At 46.4% G+C, this 25,036-nt stretch overlaps 1 protein-coding gene across 2 annotated transcripts in view; it reads right to left on the bottom strand.

The window, feature by feature from the left end:
- The window catches only part of GLP1R (glucagon like peptide 1 receptor), a 587,398-nt gene that overhangs the window by 53,117 nt on the left and 509,245 nt on the right, over positions 1 to 25,036 (bottom strand). For both annotated transcript variants that reach the window (XM_056568649.1, XM_056568650.1), the window contains one exon: positions 9,318 to 9,378. In XM_056568649.1, coding sequence (XP_056424624.1) covers positions 9,318 to 9,378 — 61 coding nt within the window. The remainder of the gene's footprint in view (positions 1 to 9,317; positions 9,379 to 25,036) is intronic.

Below are 25,036 nucleotides of genomic sequence, written 5' to 3' on the forward strand. Positions count from 1 at the left end.
AGACCCCTGTATCCTCCTCCAGACTCCTCTGTCCTCTCCAGACTCCTCTATCCTCTCCAGACCCCTCTGTCCCCTCCAGACTCCTCTGTCCTCCTCCAGACTCCTCTGTCCTTCTCCAGACTCCTCTATCCTCCTCCAGACCCCAATGTCCTCTCCAGACTCCTCTATCCTCCTCCAGACCCATCTGTCCTCTTCAGACCCCACTGTGACCTTCAAACCCGAGCATCCTCCTCCAGACTTCTCTGTCCTCCTCCAGACTTCTCTGTCCTCCTCCAGACTTCTCTGTCCTCCTCCAGACTTCTCTGTCCTCCTCCAGACTCTTCTGTCCTCCTCCAGACTTCTCTTTCCTTTTCAGACCCCTCTGTGGTATAGGTTATACTTTTATGTAGACTGTATTCTAAACTGAGGCAGATTATCAGATTCACTTTCCTTTGTACAGAAATTGTTACACTTTCTCATCATCGATGTTTCTCTCTGGTGTCTTTCTTCTTCTCCTGCTGGGACGTGTAGGGACATGGAGGGATGATGTGGTTATTAGCAGGTTTCATGTCATGTCTCCCCCCCCTCCTGTCCCTATTCTCCTCATCGTCTGCTCACTTCATTGCGTTTCATCAGAAGCCTCTGTCCCTGACAGATGTTAATGTGTCCGGACCGCGGTGCCAACGCATACAGATGGTTAGAAGAAACGCACCTAGAGGGCTCAGATATATATATATATATATATATATATATATATATATATATATATGTGGTGGCCCAGTATAGGATGGTGTTTCCCCATACTTCTCCTGCCCTGTCAGACAGAGTCTCTCCATGTCCCCAGGGTCTCCTTTATGTAATATCCCCTGTGTATATAAGTTGTGATATTAATAATGTACTGTTTCTTTAATTGTTATACCATGTGATTGTTACCCAGGAGGCACTAGTGACCAGATGATCCCCCCAAGTGACCTATGGGCTCATTGCTCAGCCCCCTATATAACCAGGGGAGGGGCTGCAATCTCCCTCTTAGTTCCTGAGGTCCAGTGCAGTTGTCAGTATCAGTGTCTGGAGCATTGGAGGCCTAAAGTCTGCAGCCCCCTGTCAATTACAAGTAAGATCAAAGTCATCTAATAGTCAGTCATCTAGTCAGTCAAGTCTACTGTTTAGTCACCGTGGCCTGCACCAAAGTCTGTCTAACTACTGCAAGTTCCAGCAAGCCTGCGAGCTCCCCCTGTGTCACTGGTCACCTACTTGGGATATTGGCTGTACTGTATAGACTGTGTCATCTGTCTACCCTCAGTAAAGCTACCGTTCTCCGTAACTTGGCGTCAGTGTCTTCATTGCCCCCGTGCCCAGCCCAGGACCAGTGGTATTACCTTCAGGTGATTAAGGCTAAACCACGCCCTGACGTCATGACAAGAAGGGGTTAATAACATCTGCCCCGTGGGTTATAACATTTACCCTGCACCTAACACCTCAACGCCACAACTTTTTGGCGTCACAAACAGGCTACGGGTGGGTGCCTTATGCCACAAGTCCTCCCCCCCCTATTCTGAACTGTGTCCAGTATTGTCTGCAAGAATCGCATGCCGATGCGGTAGAAGTTTGCGCCAGAAAAGTGTACGGGACTTTGTCATTGAAATGTGTTTTAACCCCTTCATGACCCAGCCCATTTTCACCTTCATGACCTGGGCATTTTTTGAAAATCTGACCACTGTCACTTTAAACATTAATAACTCTGGAATGCTTTTACTTATCATTCTGATTCCGAGATTGTTTTTTCGTGACATATTCTACTTTATGTTATCGGTAAAATTTCACTGATATTTGTATCCTTTCTTGGTAAAAAATCTAAAAATTTCATGAAAATTTGGAAAATTTAGCATTTTTCTAACTTTGAAAGTCTCTGCTTGAAAGGAAAATGGATATTCCAAATAAATTACATATTGATTCACATATACAATATGTCTACTTTGTGTTTGCATTAAAAAATTTACAAGTTTTTACTTTTGGAAGACACCAGAGGGCTTCAAAGTTCCGCAGCAATTTTCCAATTTTTCTCAAGATTTTCAAAATCGTAATTTTTCAGGGCCCAGTTCAGGTTGGAAGTGGATTTTAAGGATCTTCATATTAGAAATACCCCATAAATGACCCCATTATAAAAACTGCAACCCCCAAAGTATTCAAAATGACATTCAGTAAGTGTTTTAACCCTTTAGGTGTTTCACAGGAATAGCAGCAAAGTGAAGGAGAAAATTCTAAATCTTCATTTTTTACACTCGCATTTTCTTGTAGACCCAATTTTTGAATTTTTACAAGGGGTAAAAGGAGAGAAATCACCCTAAAATTGGTAACCCAATTTCTTTTGAGTAAGGAAATACCTCATATGTGTATGTCAAGTGTTCGGCGGGCGCAGTAGAGGGCTCAGAAGGGAAGGAGCGACAATGGGATTTTGGAGAGTGAGTTTTTCTGAAAGGGTTTTTGGGGGGCATGTCCCATTTAGGAAGCCCCTATGGTGCCAGAACAGTGGACCCCCCCACATGTGACCCCATTTTGGAAACTATACCCCTCATGGAATTTAATAAGGGGTACAGTGAGCATTTACACCTCACTGGCGTTTGACAGATATTTGAAACAGTGGACTGTGCAAATCAAAAATTTTATTTTTCATTTTCACGGACCACTGTTCCAAAAATCAATCATACACCAGTGGGGTGTAAATGCTCACTGCACCCCTTATTACATTCCGTGAGGGGTGTAGTTTCCAAAATGGGGTCACATGTGGATATTTATTGTTTTGCGTTTGTCAGAACTGGTGTAACAATCAGCCACCCCTGTGCAAATCGCCTCAAATGTACATGGCGCACTCTCCCTTCTGGGCCTTGTTGTGCGCCCCCAGAGCACTTTGCGCCCACATATGGGGTATCTCCGTACTCGGGAGAAATTGCGTTACAAATTTAGAGGGTCTTTTTTCCCTTTTACCTCTTGTGAAAATGAAAAGTATAGGGCAACACCAGCATGTCAGTGTAAAAAATTTATTTTTTTACACTAACATGCTGGTGTAGACCCCAACTTCACCTTTTCATAAGGGGTTAAAGAAGAAAAAGCCCCCCAAAATTTGTAAGGCAATTTCTCCCGAGTACGGCGATACCCCATATGTGTCCCAAAACTGTTGCCCTGAAATACGACAGGGCTCCAAAGTGAGAGAGCGCCATGCGCATTTGAGGCCTGAATTAGGGATTTGCATAGGGGTGGACATAGGGGTATTCTATGCCAGTGATTCCCAAACAGGGTGCCTCCAGCTGTTTCAAAACTCCCAGCATGCCTGGACAGTCAATGGCTGTCCGGCAATACTGGGAGTTATTATTTTGCAACAGCTGGAGGCTCCGTTTTGGAAACAGTAGCGTACCAGACGTTTTTAATTTTTTGGGGGGAGGGGGGCTGTGTAGGGGTATGTGTATATGTAGTGTTTTTTACTTTTTATTTTAGGTTAGTGTCAGTGTAGTGTAGTGTTTTTAGGGTACAGTCACATGGGCAGAGGTTCACAGCAAGTTTGCCGCTGGAAGTTTGAGCTGCAGCGCAAAATTTGCGCCATCTCAAACTTGCAGCACTCACTGTAAACCTCCGCCCATGTGAGTGTACCCTGTACATTCACATTGGGGGGAGGGGGCAAACATCCAGCTGTTGCAAACTCCGAGCATGCCCTTTGGCTGTCCGTGCATGCTGGGAGTTGTAGTTTTGCAACAGCTGGAGGCACACTGGTTTGGAAACACTAAGTTAAGTAATAAACTTTCAAGTGTTTTGCAACCAAACTTAGTGTTTCCAAACCAGTGTGCCTCCAGCTGTTGCAAAACTACAACTCCCAGCATGCATGGTCTGTCAGTGCATGCTGGGAGTTATAGTTTTGCAACAATTGCAACAGCTGGAGGCACTGAGGTAGGAAACGGACAATGTTTCCCAACTAGTGTGCCTCCAGTTGTTGCAAAACTACAACTCCCAGCATGCCCAGACTGCCAAGGCATGCTGGAAGTTGTAGTTCGGCAATATCTGAAGGATCAGATGTTGCCGAACTACAACTTCCAGCATGCTTGGGCAGTCTGGGCATGCTGGGAGTTGTAGTTTTGCAACATCTGGAGGTCCACAGTTTGGAGACCACTGTATAATGGTCTCCAATCTGTGCTCTTCCAGATGTTAGAGAACTACAACTCCCAGCATGCCTGGACAGACTGAGCATGCTGAAATTTGTAGTTTTGCAACATCTGGAAGAGCACAGATTGGAGACCATTATACAGTGGTCTCCAAACTGTGGACCTCCAGATGTTGCAAAACTGCAACTCCCAGCATGCCCAGAAAGCCAAAGGCTGTCTGGGCATGCTGGGAGTTGCAGTTTTGAAACTCTCAGAGGCAGCAGTGAGATCGCTTTACGGCGATCTCACTGCTGCCAATGAAGATGCCGCACTGCTGCCGGAAACTCACCTCCGGGACGCAGCGCAGCCAGGACCGCACGGAGGACGCCGGGACCGCACGGAGGACGCCGGGACCGCTCGGGACACCGCTCCGACGGGTAAGTGACGCCGGGGGACGGGTCAGGGACACTTAGCAGAGCGGTGTGTGTCCCGATCCCCGTGATCCGGACTTACACACCGCGCTGCTAAGTATTCTCATAGCGAAACGCTGCTATCAGCTAGTCAGATTTGACCAGCTGATAGCAGCGATCGCTGGGGGGGGTGGGGGACGAAACCCCCCGTGGTCGCACGGTAAGATGGCTGGCTATCAGTGATAGCCACCATCTTTCCGGGCGCTGCGGGATGCCGCGAGTATCGGCAGTAATGTCCATGACGTACCTGTATGTCATGGGTCGGGAACACCTTGCCACCCATGACGTACAGGTATGTCATAGGTCGGGAAGGGGTTAACCGTGGCGCTTGGGAAATAGAGAGGAGAGCGGAAGAAAAGGTTTGCTGCCTGCTATCTGGAAAACGGTGAATGTCACTAAAACAATGTGCAAAATCACAACTGAAGTCATGCTACGCTGTTCAACAATGCCACGTTGACCAGCGTGGGACCTTTTCGAGAAGCACACGAAAAGGTCCCACGCTGGTCAACGTCCCGGGGTGTGGAAATCATGTCACTGTGTCCATGCCGAAGTGGAACGATGAAGGTCCGCCCCTTGTTCCCGGGGGAGCGGAAGTTAGCGATGCACCGATGACGTCCTTCCTTTTCCATTTTCCTGGAGCCCGATAGAAAAGGGACCATGCGGAGATGTGCAGTTTACCAGAAGTCTTGGAGAGCAGTAAGGTGGAGGAGCAGGCAAGTGCACGCGTGGAGAGTATGAAAATGGCGCCAGAGGCCCGGCAGGTTGCCACGCAGCTATTTCAAGAATTGGCTGACTGGTTACAGCGTCTGTCCATTGGGGCCGAGGAGGCTTGTCACTTAGTCCCGCTACCGGAGGACGACGACTGGCCAGCAACCCCAGAAGAGGGAACCCCGGAGTCATCAGACCACCAGACCTAGGGCTTCTGGGCCGAAATCCAGACGGAGGTATCGGAAGTGAGTACCCTGGCTGAGGCCGCTTTCTCTATCCCTCCTTCCACCCCTGCCCAGAGAAAACCCCCAAAGTCTGTTGAGTCTGTTGCACGTCCTCAGTCACCACCTTTGCCTAGATGATTATTTGGCAATGAGCCCAACTTGGTCCAGTACATGAGGGAGCACCTTCTTCCCCTGTCAGGGAAGTCCCATACCCCAGGCCCTCCGGCCCGGAAGTAGCTGAAATTGTAGAGGGACTGAGGGCTCAGAGAATGGAGAGGTATAGGCCAAAGCAGCTTCCGTTTGAGGTGCGACGGGTGCAGCAACAGGACACTAAACAGTTAGAAGCCCTGTATATAAGAAGATTAAAGCACCTCCGAGAGGGTGAGCCACCCCTGGAACGCTGCAGCGCGACTGTGATCAAGTTTGACCAGATCATGGGGTTTGGCACCCTTATGGACTGCTGTCACGGGGGAACCATTTTAGTGAACCGTAAGGCAGTAAAGAGAGATTATCTTCCTTTGCCAATGAATTCTCTTGAGAGCTGGAGATTGTGAAGTACACGCCTGTGCAGAGCATGAGAGGGTAGTGGGCGGCAGCGGTGACCCCTCCAAAGAATCCGACTCAGATTCTATTTGCTTACTTCCCTTCGGACGACCGGGATGCAGATCCCTTTGGATTGCTGCCACTGCAAGTCAAAGACACCGTCCGTGAGGAGGAGATCCTCATCCCCGAGGTGCCTGCTATGGCTCCGAAATACCTGCCCAAGTCGGGTGAGGATGTGACCAGGCCTACTCCTGTGGTCGAGGAGGTTTGGCCTAATCAGCGGGCACCAATTGAAGTGCCTCGGCATACTCCAGCTGTTGCAGAGATTTGGCCGGTCCAACAGGCACCAACCGTTCATCCCTCAGTGGCGCAAGCTGTTGCAGTACAAGTGGTGGTCACCATGAGTCCGACCATCACAGAGTCCCGATTGTCCCACGTCTTGTGAAAAACCTATGTCAACCCCAAGGAGGGGGCCCAGTCTCGTGGCCCTAGGTTCATGTCACAACCTAGGAAACAAACCAACCGGCAAGGCTGGGATGGAAAGATTACAAATTAAGAAGCATCTTGTTAACTAACTTTACCATTGTGGTCAAAAAGACTAACTGTGTTCTGTGTAAGAACCTTTTTTGTTGTTTCAGGTTTCCACAGCAACCTTCATGTACAGCGCCTGACGAACTTGTCAAGAAGTTTGTTTGTAACCATTTGTGTAAGTGTGTGCCTGGCTCTTAGCCGAGATACTTTGCCAAGAACTCTATAATGTACCTGGACTGTAGAGCCGTGCAATGGACACTTGTTTACATATTATGAGAGAAATATATTTTTTGCTTGCTATGTTGCACATGCAGATACTTATGTCAATATAATCTAATTGTCATGGTACATTATAATAAATGTAAATAACTTGTTTGTACAGAAAAGTCAAGTTGTACAGTGTTTTTGTGTCTGGCAATTTTTATAGGAGGTAATCTGACTCAGTCAGGAGGGATGTTACTACTCCCTCACCGCCAGGACAATATTCTAAAGATTCAAGTAACACATAAAGTCCTGTGCTACACATAGTCCACTGACTTCATGTTCTGTCATGCACATAAGTTTCTACCCACACTAGGGCTGTAACACTCATCATAATACCAGTCCTCACATGTCTATGATGTATCATGTCTAATGTCTAATATTATCTTGTGTCCACGTGCTCAGGATACTTTACTGGCCAGAAGGAATTCCTGTTAACCCATTGCGCACATACAGTACAAAAATAAGGTAACAAATGTTTAGTGTTGTCTAGTGATATACATAGAGTTCTGGGGAGAAGTGTGTCGACCAAGGGACCCCAGTAGCCAAGGTATTGGGTAAAAAGCCTCTGGCAGCCCAATCCGCCAGAATAGTATCTAATGTTATGTATAATGTCTTAGTCATATCCTTCAGTAGTCATACAGTTAACAAGTCTTTTTATAGTTCAGAGAATGTCTTAACATTTTATAATACATGGACTCTATGTCTTCATCTATCTCAGACCTGGATATGGACATTATTTGAAATCCCCCAGGAACTGTCTGTGGCCCCTGTGGTCATTACGGTCCTATGCTCTCAAGGACTGGACATTGAGGACGACTTCTTTAAAGTGAGGGAGTTTGTGGTGGCCCAGTACGGGATGGTGTTTCCCCGTACTTCTCCTGCCCTGTGAGGCAGAGTCTCTCCATGTCCCCAGGGCCCCCTTTACCTGTGTATATAAGTTGTGATATTAATAATGTACTGTTTCTTTAATTGTTATACCATGTGATTGTTACCCAGGAGGCATTAGTGACCAGGTGACCCCCCCAAGGGACCTATGGGCTCCTTGCACAGCCCCCTGTAAAACCAGGGAAGGGGCTGCAATCTCTCTCTCTTAGCTCATTGCTATTGCTGCTGAGGTCCAGTCAAGTCGTCTCAGTGTCTGTGTCTGGAGAATTGGAGGCCTCAAGCCTAAAGTCTGCAGCCACCTGTCAATTGAAAGTAAGCGAAAGCCATTGAATAGTCAGTCATCAAGTCAGTCAAGTCAAGTCTACTGTTTAGTCACCGTGGCCTACACCAAAGTCTGTCTAACTACTGCAAGTCCCAGCAAGCATGTGAGGTCCCCCTGTGTCACTGGTCACCTCCTTGGGATATTGGCTGTACTGTATAGACTTAATCACCTATCTACCCTCAGTAAAGCTACCGTTTGTCCGTAACTTGGTGTCGGTGTCTTCATTGCCCCCGGGTGGTTAAGGCTAAACCATGCCCTGGTGTCATGACAAGAAGAGGTTAATAACATCTGCTCCTTGGGTTATGACATCTACCCTGCACCTCGACGCCATATATAAAATATATATATATATATACACACATATTGTGCAGAGTCAAACAGCTCCTTACAACCGCTCGGACCCCTGTGAGGCTTTAATGAAGCGGTGGGGGGGGGGGGGGGGAGTCGGCTCCTTTTAGGGGATTTTTTCGGCTAAGCTTAAACTATCATAATCAAAGTTCAATCTATTGGCTGCAATTTTCTAAGAGTCTGTGTTCCAGAGCCTCATCCTCAGATCTCTGCTTGCTGTCATGAATATATAACACAGCTAATGTGTCCATTCTAGACAGAGCTCTCCAGACTGCTGCCTATACTGATACATTGAAGCAAACATCCAGCAGAGGAGATACATTTCTACTTCTAAAGCTTCTAAAGCTCTTTCTCTCACTGTTTACATAATTCTCCGGGAAATGTATCTTTATAGATGTCAGCATAATATTTCTTCCTTCTTTCTGCCTGTAGTCTCCATTAGGAGGCGCATTGGAGCTTACCGCATACTGGTTACACATTGAAATCAATAAAAAAACAGTATACAATGAAGTATCAAGTGTCCCCCCCCCCCCCCCAGTTATATCCTAAAATGGACAATTGGAATAAATGGGCCTAACTCCCGGGCCACTATGCAAAATCTGTGACAGGGCCCCCACCTACCAGTTTACTGCTGTCTTCTTCTGTGGTGGAGGGGGCTTTTACCCCTCATGCACCAATCTCCAGCAGTGGTAACTGCCCCTGCGATCCCCATAGCTGCCCCCTTTATAGCTACCCCTCTATAGCTGCACCCTCTATATCTTCCTCCTATAGCTGTATCCTCTATAGCTACTGCCTGTAGAGACCCCCTATAGCCCCCTCAATAACTGTCTGCTCTATAGCTGCCCCCCCCCAACCTGTATATGAAAGGGAAATACCAAAATAACACAAGGAACCAGCAAGTGTTTGAACGAACCCATCATCTTCATAGAGGTACTTCACTACACCCCACGGGAGGACAAACAGCATAGGCACACCTGAGAGAGAGAGAGAGAGACAGAGAGATGTCATATAGGTAAAGAGACAGTCAGTGAGATAAGGGGGATAAACAGCAGAGAGCAAGTTATAGAAATCCCTGAAAAAAGGAAAAAGTTGCAGAAAGTCACTGGAAGAAGAATAGAATAAAGTTATAAAAATTCACTGGAAGAAGAATAAAGTTATAGAAAGTCTCTAGGAGAAGAACAGAATTAGGAACTATTACATCTGGAAGAAAAAAAGGTTGAGACGCTCAATGAAATGTAAAGAAGAAGAAACCGTTTTAGACAATTATTGCAAAATCGGAAGAATATGACAAGTTTCTAGGAGTCAATGTAACCTGAAGAACATGGAACCCAATTATAGAGGGACAGAGTGAGAGTCATGGACAGGTCTCGGCATATCAGAAAGAGGAGACGGGGATTATTGAAAGAACAAAGTTAAAATCAATATCTGAGGATGAGAAAGTTTTCATACAAGTCCCTGCAAAACCTCAGAGATAAAGAAAAGAAGAAACATAATTAAATCAAAACTGTGAGGGAAGATACATTAACAATAACACAGATACAATGATAAAAAGAAGGAGAGAGACGATACATGACAGACAGGAGAGGATAGAACGAGATAACAGAAAAAAAGAGGAGAGAGACGATACATGATAGACAGGAGAGGAAAGAACAAGATAACAGAAAAGAAGAGGAGAGAGACGATACATGATAGACAGGAGAGGAAAGAACGAGATAACAGAAAAGAAGAGGAGAGAGACGATACATGATAGACAGGAGAGGAAAGAACAAGATAACAGAAAAGAAGAGGAGAGAGACGATACATGATAGACAGGAGAGGAAAGAACGAGATAACAGAAAAGAAGAGGAGAGAGACGATACATGATAGACAGGAGAGGAAAGAACAAGATAACAGAAAAGAAGAGGAGAGAGACGATACATGATAGACAGGAGAGGAAAGAACGAGATAACAGAAAAGAAGAGGAGAGAGACGATACATGATAGACAGGAGAGGAAAGAACGAGATAACAGAAAAAAAGAGGAGAGAGACGATACATGATAGACCGGAGAGGAAAGAACGAGATAACAGAAAAGAAGAGATGGAGAGAGACGATACATGACAGACAGAAGAGGAAAGAACGAGATAACAGAAAAGAAGAGAAGGAGAGAGACGATACATGATAGACAAGAGAGGAAAGAACGAGATAACAGAAAAGAAGAGATGGAGAGAGACGATACATGACAGACAGAAGAGGAAAGAACGAGATAACAGAAAAGAAGAGGAGAGAGAGACGATACATGATAGACAGGAGAGGAAAGAACGAGATAACAGAAAAAAGAGGAGAGAGACGATACATGACAGACAGAAGAGGAAAGAACGAGATAACAGAAAAGAAGAGGAGAGAGAGACGATACATGATAGACAGGAGAGGAAAGAACGAGATAACAGAAAAAAGAGGAGAGAGACGATACATGATAGACAGGAGAGGAAAGAACAGGATAAAAGAAGAGGAGAGAGACGATACATGATAGACAGGAGAGGAAAGAACGAGATAACAGAAAAAAAGAGGAGAGAGACGATACATGATAGACAGGAGAGGAAAGAACGAGATAACAGAAAAGAAGAGAAAGAGAGAGACGATACATGATAGACATGAGAGGAAAGAACGAGATAACAGAAAAGAAGAGAAGAGAGACGATACATGATAGACTGGAGAGGAAAGAACGAGATAACAGAAAAAAAGAGATGGAGAGAGACGATACATGATAGACAGGAGAGGAAAGAACGAGATAAAAGAAAAGAAGAGGAGAGAGACGATACATGATAGACAGGAGAGGAAAGAACGAGATAACAGAAAAAAGAGGAGAGACACGATACATGATAGACAGAAGAGGAAAGAACGAGATAACAGAAAAGAAGAGGAGAGAGACGATACATGATAGACAGGAGAGGAAAGAACGAGATAACAGAAAAGAAGAGAAGAGAGACGATACATGATAGACAGAAGAGGAAAGAACGAGATAACAGAAAAGAAGAGAAGGAGAGAGACGATACATGATAGACAGAAGAGGAAAGAACGAGATAACAGAAAAGAAGAGAATGAGAGAGACGATACATGATAGACAGGAGAGGAAAGAACGAGATAACAGAAAAGAAGAGAAGGAGAGAGACGATACATGATAGACAGAAGAGGAAAGAACGAGATAACAGAAAAGAAGAGAAGGAGAGAGACGATACATGATAGACAGGAGAGGAAAGAACGAGATAACAGAAAAAAAGAGGAGAGAGACGATACATGATAGACAGGAGAGGAAAGAACAAGATAAAAGAAAAGAAGAGGAGAGAGACGATACATGATAGACAGGAGAGGAAAGAACGAGATAACAGAAAAGAAGAGAAGAGAGACGATACATGATAGACAGGAGAGGAAAGAACGAGATAACAGAAAAAAAGAGGAGAGAGACGATACATGATAGACAGAAGAGAAAAGAACGAAATAACAGAAAAAAAGAGGAGAGAGACGATACATGATAGACAGGAGAGGAAAGAACGAGATAACAGAAAATAAAGAGGAGAGAGACGATACATGATAGACAGAAGAGGAAAGAACGAGATAACAGAAAAGAAGAGGAGAGAGACGATACATGATAGACAGGAGAGGAAAGAACGAAATAACAGAAAAAAAAAAGGAGAGAGACGATACATGATAGACAGGAGAGGAAAGAACGAGATAAAAGAAAAGAAGAGGAGAGAGACGATACATGATAGACAGGAGAGGAAAGAACGAGATAACAGAAAATAAGAGAAGGAGAGAGACGATACATGATAGACAGAAGAGGAAAGAACGAGATAACAGAAAAGAAGAGTAGGAGAGAGACGATACATGATAGAGAGGAGAAGAAAGAACGAGATAACAGAAAAGAAGAGAAGGAGAGAGACGATACATGATAGACAGGAGAGGAAAGAACGAGATAACAGAAAAGAAGAGAAGGAGAGAGACGATACATGATAGACAGAAGAGGAAAGAACGAGATAACAGAAAAGAAGAGTAGGAGAGAGACGATACATGATAGAGAGGAGAAGAAAGAACGAGATAACAGAAAAGAAGAGAAGGAGAGAGACGATACATGATAGACAGGAGAGGAAAGAACGAGATAACAGAAAAGAAGAGTAGGAGAGAGACGATACATGATAGACAGGAGAGGAAAGAACGAGATAACAGAAAAGAAGAGAAGGAGACGATACATGATAGAGAGGAGAGGAAAGAACGAGATAACAGAAAAGAAGAGAAGGAGAGAGACGATACACAAACAATACTAAAGCTACAAAGATAAAGAGAATGAGATGATACATGAGAGACAGGAAAGGGAAGAACGAGATGTGAAAAAAGAAGAGAAAGAAGACAAGAGAAGAACAGAAAGAGAAAGAAATAAAACAACAGAGAATAAGGAATAAGTTGTTACTGGAATAACAAAGATTCTCCCGTAAATCGCTCCTATTCCTCATGATGGCCGATGAGAAGCACAATTGTGGAACATACAGAAAACCGAAATCTCTAGATATCTACGAGCGTCATTTTCCTGCTCCATCAGTCTTTGTTCTCAGTCCATTTTATCCATCTACTTGATTCGCCTTGTATAGACCTGTTGTTTGTATTGTCCCCTGATGACGTCATCAGTGGTGAAACTCGTAGGACTTTGCAAGGAATGGAGCAGAAAGTTGTAGGAGCAGTATAAGGGCATCCTCACCACAGACATACTATAGGGGCAGCATTTTATATTTGGGTAATTGTTGCTCAGTCTGGATACAGATATCGGATACAGAATAGATTTAGATAATTTGGCTAAGTAAGTCATTGGATATTTTTGGTGATTCAGCTAATCTGGCTTCAGTCTGAAGGTCCCTGACAAGTCCTATTAGGATTATAAAGCATCTTCTGTCTATATTTATATATCCAGGGACTGCGTCATTAAGATAAATCCACCTAAAAGACTCTCACGCGTCTTGGAGAATCTACTGATCACCACAAACCCAATGACTGAAACTGACATCAGGGAAACGGCAGGAAGTCAGACATTACTGCTGTATTATATAATATAAAAGATCAGTGCCCCCCCCCCCCCCCCCCCCACCAGTCAGCTGACTAAAGTGCCCACGTCTCCTTTATAGTTTACTAGGCACAGCGCCATAGATGTGGTAGTGGCTGTCCCTGGTATTGTAGCTTAGTGGCATTCGCCTGAATGACAGAGCTGCAGTACCAGCCACTGCCACTATCAAATTGATGGCACTGCACCCAATAAACAATGGACACACAGACACACACTACAGACACACTACAGACACACACACTACAGACACACACTACAGATACACACTGCAGACACACACTACAGACACACACACTACAGACACACACTACAGACACACACACTACAGACATACACACTACAGAAACACACTTGTGACACTCACTACAGACACACACTACAGACACACTACAGACACACTGCAGACACACACTACAGACACACACTACAGACACACACTACAGACACACACACTACAGACACACACTGCAGACACACACTGGTGACACTCACTACAGACACACACTACAGACACACACTGCAGACACACACTACAGACACACACACTACAGACACACACTACAGACACACACTACAGACACACACTACAGACACACACTACAGACACACACACTACAGACACACACTACAGACACACACACTACAGACATACACACTACAGAAACACACTTGTGACACTCACTACAGACACACTACAGACACACTGCAGACACACACTACAGACACACACTACAGACACACACTACAGACACACACTACAGACACACACTACAGACACACACTGCAGACACACACTGGTGACACTCACTACAGACACACACTACAGACACACTACAGACACACTACAGACACACACTACAGACACACACTACAGACACACACTGCAGACACACACTACAGACACACACACTACAGACACACACTACAGACACACACTACAGACACACACTACAGACACACACTACAGACACACACTGCAGACACACACTACAGACACACACTGCAGACACACACTGGTGACACTCACTACAGACACACACTACAGACACACTACAGACACACTACAGACACACACTACAGACACACACTACAGACACACACTACAGACACACACACTACAGACACACACTGCAGACACACACTACAGACATACACTACAGACACACACTACAGACACACACTACAGACACACTGCAGACACACACTGGTGACACTCACTACAGACATACACTACAGACACACACTACAGACACACACTACAGACACACACTACAGACACACTACAGACACACACTGCAGACACACACTACAGACACACACACTACAGATACACACACTGCAGACACACACTGGTGACACTCACTACAGACACACACACTACAGACACACACTACAGACACACACTACAGACACACACTACAGACACACACTACAGACACACACTACAGACACACTGGTGACACTCACTACAGACACACACTACAGACACACACACTACAGACACACACTACAGACACACACTACAGACACACACTACAGACACACACTGCTGACACACACTGGTGACACTCACTACAGACACACACTACAGACACACTACAGACACACACTGTAGACACACACACTACAGACACACTGCAGACACACACACAACAGACACACTACAGACACACACTACAGACACACTACAGACATACACTACAGACACACACTGGTGACACACACTACAGACACACACTGGTGACACACACTACAGACACACACTACAGACACACACACTGCAGACACACACTACAGACACACACTACAGACACACACACTACAGACACACACACACTACAGACACACACACTACAAACACACACTACAGACACACACTACAGACACACTACAGACACACACTACAGACACACACTACAGACACACACACTACAGACACACACTGGTGACACACACTACAGACACACACTGGTGACACACACTACAGACACACACTACAGACACACACTACAGACACACACTGGTGACACACACTACAGACACACACTGGTGACACACACTACAGACACACACTGGTGACACACACTGGTGACACACACTACAGACACACACTACAGACACACACTACAGACACACACACTACAGACACACACTACAGACACACACTACAGACACACACTACAGACACACACTGGTGACACACACTACAGACACACACTGGTGACACTCACTACAGACACACACTACAGACATACACTACAGACACACACACTACAGACACACACTACAGACACACACTACAGACACACTACAGACACACACACACTACAGACACACACACTACAAACACACACTACAGACACACACTACAGACACACTACAGACACACACACTACAGACACACACACTACAGACACACACTGCAGACACACACTGCTGACACACACTACAGACACACACTACAGACACACACTACAGACACACACTGCAGACACACACACTACAGACACACACTACAGACACACACTGCAGACACACACTGCAGACACACACTACAGACACACACTACAGACACACACTACAGACACACTACAGACACACACACTACAGACACACACTGGTGACACACACTACAGACACACACTACAGACACACACACTGCAGACACACACTACAGACACACACTACAGACATACACTACAGACACACTACAGACACACACTACAGACACACACTACAGACACACACACTACAGACACACACTGGTGACACACACTACAGACACACACTGGTGACACACACTACAGACACACACTACAGACACACACTACAGACACACACTGGTGACACACACTACAGACACACACTGGTGACACACACTACAGACACACACTGGTGACACACACTGGTGACACACACTACAGACACACACTACAGACACACACTACAGACACACACACTACAGACACACACTACAGACACACACTACAGACACACACTACAGACACACACTGGTGACACACACTACAGACACACACTGGTGACACTCACTACAGACACACACTACAGACATACACTACAGACACACACACTACAGACACACACTACAGACACACACTACAGACACACTACAGACACACACACACTACAGACACACACACTACAAACACACACTACAGACACACACTACAGACACACTACAGACACACACACTACAGACACACACACTACAGACACACACTGCAGACACACACTGCTGACACACACTACAGACACACACTACAGACACACACTACAGACACACACTGCAGACACACACACTACAGACACACACTACAGACACACACTGCAGACACACACTGCAGACACACACTACAGACACACACTACAGACACACACTACAGACACACTACAGACACACACACTACAGACACACACACTACAGACACACACTACAGACACACTACAGACACACACTGGTGACACTCACTACAGACACACACTACAGACATACACTACAGACACACACACTACAGACACACACTACAGACACACACTACAGACACACTACAGACACACACACACTACAGACACACACACTACAAACACACACTACAGACACACACTACAGACACACTACAGACACACACACTACAGACACACACACTACAGACACACACACTACAGACACACACTGCAGACACACACTGCTGACACACACTACAGACACACACTACAGACACACACTACAGACACACACTGCAGACACACACTGCAGACACACACTACAGACACACACTGCAGACACACACTGCAGACACACACTGCAGACACACACTGCAGACACACACTACAGACACACACACTACAGACACACACACTACAGACACACACTACAGACACACACTACAGACACACACTGCAGACACACACTGCAGACACACACTACAGACACACACTGCAGACACACACTGCAGACACACACTGCAGACACACACTACAGACACACACACTACAGACATACACTACAGACACACTACAGACACACACTACAGACACACACTACAGACACACACACTACAGACACACACTGGTGACACACACTACAGACACACACTGGTGACACACACTACAGACACACACTACAGACACACACTACAGACACACACTGGTGACACACACTACAGACACACACTGGTGACACACACTACAGACACACACTGGTGACACACACTGGTGACACACACTACAGACACACACTACAGACACACACTACAGACACACACACTACAGACACACACTACAGACACACACTACAGACACACACTACAGACACACACTGGTGACACACACTACAGACACACACTGGTGACACTCACTACAGACACACACTACAGACATACACTACAGACACACACACTACAGACACACACTACAGACACACACTACAGACACACTACAGACACACACACACTACAGACACACACACTACAAACACACACTACAGACACACACTACAGACACACTACAGACACACACACTACAGACACACACACTACAGACACACACTGCAGACACACACTGCTGACACACACTACAGACACACACTACAGACACACACTACAGACACACACTGCAGACACACACACTACAGACACACACTACAGACACACACTGCAGACACACACTGCAGACACACACTACAGACACACACTACAGACACACACTACAGACACACTACAGACACACACACTACAGACACACACTGGTGACACACACTACAGACACACACTACAGACACACACACTGCAGACACACACTACAGACACACACTACAGACATACACTACAGACACACTACAGACACACACTACAGACACACACTACAGACACACACACTACAGACACACACTGGTGACACACACTACAGACACACACTGGTGACACACACTACAGACACACACTACAGACACACACTACAGACACACACTGGTGACACACACTACAGACACACACTGGTGACACACACTACAGACACACACTGGTGACACACACTGGTGACACACACTGGTGACACACACTACAGACACACACTACAGACACACACACTACAGACACACACTACAGACACACACTACAGACACACACTACAGACACACACTGGTGACACACACTACAGACACACACTGGTGACACTCACTACAGACACACACTACAGACATACACTACAGACACACACACTACAGACACACACTACAGACACACACTACAGACACACTACAGACACACACACACTACAGACACACACACTACAAACACACACTACAGACACACACTACAGACACACTACAGACACACACACTACAGACACACACACTACAGACACACACTGCAGACACACACTGCTGACACACACTACAGACACACACTACAGACACACACTACAGACACACACTGCAGACACACACACTACAGACACACACTACAGACACACACTGCAGACACACACTGCAGACACACACTACAGACACACACTACAGACACACACTACAGACACACTACAGACACACACACTACAGACACACACACTACAGACACACACTACAGACACACTACAGACACACACTGGTGACACTCACTACAGACACACACTACAGACATACACTACAGACACACACACTACAGACACACACTACAGACACACACTACAGACACACTACAGACACACACACACTACAGACACACACACTACAAACACACACTACAGACACACACTACAGACACACTACAGACACACACACTACAGACACACACACTACAGACACACACACTACAGACACACACTGCAGACACACACTGCTGACACACACTACAGACACACACTACAGACACACACTACAGACACACACTGCAGACACACACTGCAGACACACACTACAGACACACACTGCAGACACACACTGCAGACACACACTGCAGACACACACTGCAGACACACACTACAGACACACACACTACAGACACACACACTACAGACACACACTACAGACACACACTACAGACACACACTGCAGACACACACTGCAGACACACACTACAGACACACACTGCAGACACACACTGCAGACACACACTGCAGACACACACTACAGACACACACACTACAGACACACACACTACAGACACACACACTACAGACACACACTGCAGACACACACTGCAGACACACACTACAGACACACACTACAGACACACACACTACAGACACACACTACAGACACACACACTACAGACACACACTACAGACACACACTGCAGACACACACTACAGACACACACTACAGACACACACACTACAGACACACACACTACAGACACACACTACAGACACACACACTACAGACACACACTACAGACACACTACAGACACACACACTACAGACACACACACTACAGACATACACACTACAGACACACACTGGTGACACTCACTACAGACACACACTACAGACACACACTGGTGACACTCACTACAGACACACACTACAGAGACACTACAGACACACTACAGACACACACTACAGACACACACTACAGACACACACTGCAGACACACACACTACAGACACACACACTACAGACACACTACAGACACACACTGCAGACACACACACCACAGACACACACTACAGACACACACTGCAGACACACACTACAGACACACACTACAGACACACTACAGACACACTACAGACACACTACAGACACACTGCAGACACACACTACAGACACACACTACAGACACACACTGCAGACACACACACTACAGACACACACTACAGACACACACTGCAGACACACACTGACACACACTACAGACAAACTATAGAAACACACTGCAGACACACACTGGTGACACTCACTACAGACACACTACAGACACACTGCAGACACACACTGGTGACACTCACTACAGACACACTACAGACACACACTACAGACACACACTACAGACACACACTGCAGACACACACTGCAGACACACACTACAGACACACACTACAGACACACACTGCAGACACACACTACAGACACACACACTACAGACACACACACTACAGACACACACTACAGACACACACTGGTGACACTCACTACAGACACACACTGGTGACACTCACTACAGACACACTACAGACACACACTACAGACACACACACTGCAGACACACTACAGACACACACACTACAGACACACACACTGCAGACACACACTACAGACACACACACTACAGACACACACACTGCAGACACACTACAGACACACACACTACAGACACACACACTACAGACATACACACTACAGACACATACTAGAGACACACACTAGAGACACACACTGCAGACACACACTGCAGACACACACTGCAGACACACACTGCAGACACACTACAGACACACACACTACAGACACACACACTGCAGACACACACTACAGACATACACACTACAGACATACACACTACAGACACACTACAGACACACACTACAGACACACTACAGACACACACTGCAGACACACACTACAGACATACACACTACAGACATACACACTACAGACACACTACAGACACACACTGCAGACACACACTACAGACACACACTACAGACACACTACAGACACACTACAGACACACTACAGACACACTGCAGACACACACTACAGACACACACTACAGACACACACTGCAGACACACACACTACAGACACACACTACAGACACACACTACAGACACACACTGCAGACACACACTGACACACACTACAGACAAACTATAGAAACACACTGCAGACACACACTGGTGACACTCACTACAGACACACTACAGACACACTGCAGACACACACTGGTGACACTCACTACAGACACACTACAGACACACACTACAGACACACACTACAGACACACACTGCAGACACACACTACAGACACACACTACAGACACACACTGCAGACACACACTACAGACACACACACTACAGACACACACACTACAGACACACACTACAGACACACACTACAGACACACACACTACAGACACACACTACAGACACACACTGGTGACACTCACTACAGACACACACTGGTGACACTCACTACAGACACACTACAGACACACACTACAGACACACACACTACAGACACACACACTGCAGACACACTACAGACACACACACTACAGACACACACACTGCAGACACTCACTACAGACACACACACTACAGACACACACACTGCAGACACACTACAGACACACACACTACAGACACACACACTACAGACATACACACTACAGACACATACTAGAGACACACACTAGAGACACACACTGCAGACACACACTGCAGACACACACTGCAGACACACACTGCAGACACACTACAGACACACACACTACAGACACACACACTGCAGACACACACTACAGACATACACACTACAGACATACACACTACAGACACACTACAGACACACACTACAGACACACTACAGACACACACTGCAGACACACACTACAGACATACACACTACAGACATACACACTACAGACACACTACAGACATACACACTACAGACACACACATTACAGACACACACATTACAGACACACACTACAGACATACACACTGCAGACACACTACAGACACACACTACAGACACATTCACTTGGTCGTCCGTGGTTTCTTGTTTCTTGCGGCGGCCGGGACTGACATGTGACGTCGCTGACGTCCTCCTGCGTGGGTCTGTGGAGGAATGCCACATTTGCATCGTCCCCCGTCAGTCCCGATCGCAGGCTCATCGTTTTAAGGCTGCTCGCTTTAGTACAGTGAGCCGCAGTGCAGCAGCAGGGCCGGCCCAAGATCGCCCACCACACAAGGACCATTAGTGACTGGATAATTCCACTTTTCTGTTATTAAATAAAATCCACTATATACAAACCAAGATTCCCCAACTATCCCCCCCCCCCCAATACAGTGACCATATAGAGGTATATACAGGATCTGTACACCATATAAGTGATTATATACAGGACCATATATTGCTATATACCAGCTGTACACTGGCTCTGTATATCATATAAGTGATTATATACAGGACAATATAGAGGTATATACCAGCTGTACACAGGTTCTGTATATCATATAAGTGATTACATTTAGGGACTCGCAATCACATGTTTTCTGATCAGCGTCGTCCTCTTTCCTTTTCTTCTGCATCCGGCTCAGACAACCATGATGTCTTCTTCCAGCCAACACTTCATCTCTTCAGCATCTGCGGGACAAACATGTTAGACTCTGCATTTTTCCAGTGCTCTCCATTGCTGATCCCCCCTTTGCCATTTCAATTACCACCCCCCCCCTTCTGTACCATTTCAACCCCCCCTTCTGATAGGGAAAGGGGATGAAATAGCACAGGGGGATCAGAGGGGAGGGGGGGGGGGGCTGGGAATTGAAATGGCACAGGGGGAACAGAGGGGGGATTGGGAATTGAAGTGGCCTCTCTGATCCCCCTGTGCAATTTTAATTACCCCCCCCATGCCATTTCATTCACAACCCCCCATTTTAATTACCCCCCCCAATCCCCCTGTGCCATTTTATTAACCCGTCCATCACCTGTGCCATTTCATTAACCCCCCCTCCCTGTGCCATTTCATTGCCCACCTCCTCTCATCCTCTGTTCCATTTCATTAACCCTCTCTCCCCTCTGTAACATTTCATTAACCCTCTCTCCCCTCTGTAACATTTCATTAACCCCCTTCTCCCCCCTGTGCCATTATATTAACCCCCTCCCCTCCTTCCCCCTGTGCCAATTCATTAACCCCCCTCCCCTCCCTCCACTGTGCCAATTCACTAACCCCCCCCCACCTCCGCTCAAAACTGTGACCCTCCAGATGTTTCAAAACTACAACTCCCAGAGAAGCATTTGGCTGTCTGGGCATGCTGGGAGTTGCAGTTTGGCAACCAGTAGAAGGCAGCAGTAAAGATCGCTTTACTGCCACCTTCCTTGATGCTCTGCACCGTCGCCTTCCTACCTCTGCCGCTGATCTCCGCTAATACCACCGATGATCAGTGGTCCCCACCGCATGAAAGTCCCCCAGGTACCGGCCTCCATCTTCTCCCCCCGTTCAGCCCGACATCTGGGGCGGGCAGAGCGAGGGGTTTCCATGGTAACCCCCCGTTTTCAACTGCCATTGGTCAGTAGTCATTGCTGACTAATGGCAGGAGATAGGAGGAGGTGGCACCACTGCAACCTCGCTCCTATCCCTTAGGACGATCGGGGCTGTCACTGACAGCTCCGATCATCCCTATTTTCCGGGCGATCGGGTCAACAGAGACCCGATCAGCCCGGAATAGCGACAAATCACAGATCTGAATTGATAAGCTGGGATGCCTGGATATGGGCGATATGCCGGATGCCTGCTGAACAATATCAGCAGGCATCCCGGTCCCCGCCCGGCAAGCGGAGGGGACCGGAATTCCCACGGGCATATCCATACGCCCTACGTCCTTTAAGACTCAGGATGCAGGGCATATGCATACGCCCTGCGTCCTGAAGAGGTTAAGCATTTCGGGCTGCCCTGCGGACGCTTTGCAGCAGGGACGGAGCGGTACAGCGGTAGCTAGCTGCTTTGGGCCCCCAGGAATGACAGGGCCAGGGCAGCTGCCCCTTTTGCCCCACCTTAAAGATGGCCCTGGATGAAATAGTCCTAAAAAACCCTAAAAGAGAATCTCTTTATACTATATTTCTTCTTATTTAGTGTCCCTGACACAGACAGATCTAAAAGTCTAAAGATGATTTAAAATAAACATTCAGTTCTCTTTATTTCTAAAATGTTCCCCATAAATCAGGTCCGGATAAGTATAATGCAGCCGGAGGTTTATGGCAGTACTCCACCTCCCGGGACATGACGCCATCCACCATTCTCATCACTATCAGGGGGATGGATGGGTTCGGGTTCATTCATCACATTTCAATCCTAATAAGATTAAAGCTGCGGTCGGGATGAATCTCCCCTCCTGTCTCCAGCCTTAATGTCCTTGGATGTAGGAAGAATCGACACAATGACTCACGTAAGAATATATTGTGATCACTTTATCATTATGGGGGCAGAATGGTGGGAAACACGAGGAGCAACAGAACAGAACGTGACAGAAGGGACCGGGACTGAAGACTTCCTGCATACATTGTATATAGTGACCGGGGGGTGAAGACTTTCTGGATACATTGTATATAGTGACCAGGGGGTGGAGACTTTCTGGATACATTGTATATAGTGACCGGGTGAAGACTTCCTGCATACATTGTATATAGTGACCGGGGGGTGAAGACTTTCTGGATACATTGTATATAGTGACCAGGGGGTGGAGACTTTCTGGATACATTGTATATAGTGACCGGGTGAAGACTTCCTGCATACATTGTATATAGTGACCGGGGGGTGAAGACTTTCTGGATACATTGTATATAGTGACCGGGGGTGAA

This window comes from Hyla sarda, chromosome 3 (genome assembly GCF_029499605.1).
Source record: "Hyla sarda isolate aHylSar1 chromosome 3, aHylSar1.hap1, whole genome shotgun sequence".
Lineage (NCBI taxonomy): Eukaryota > Metazoa > Chordata > Amphibia > Anura > Hylidae > Hyla > Hyla sarda.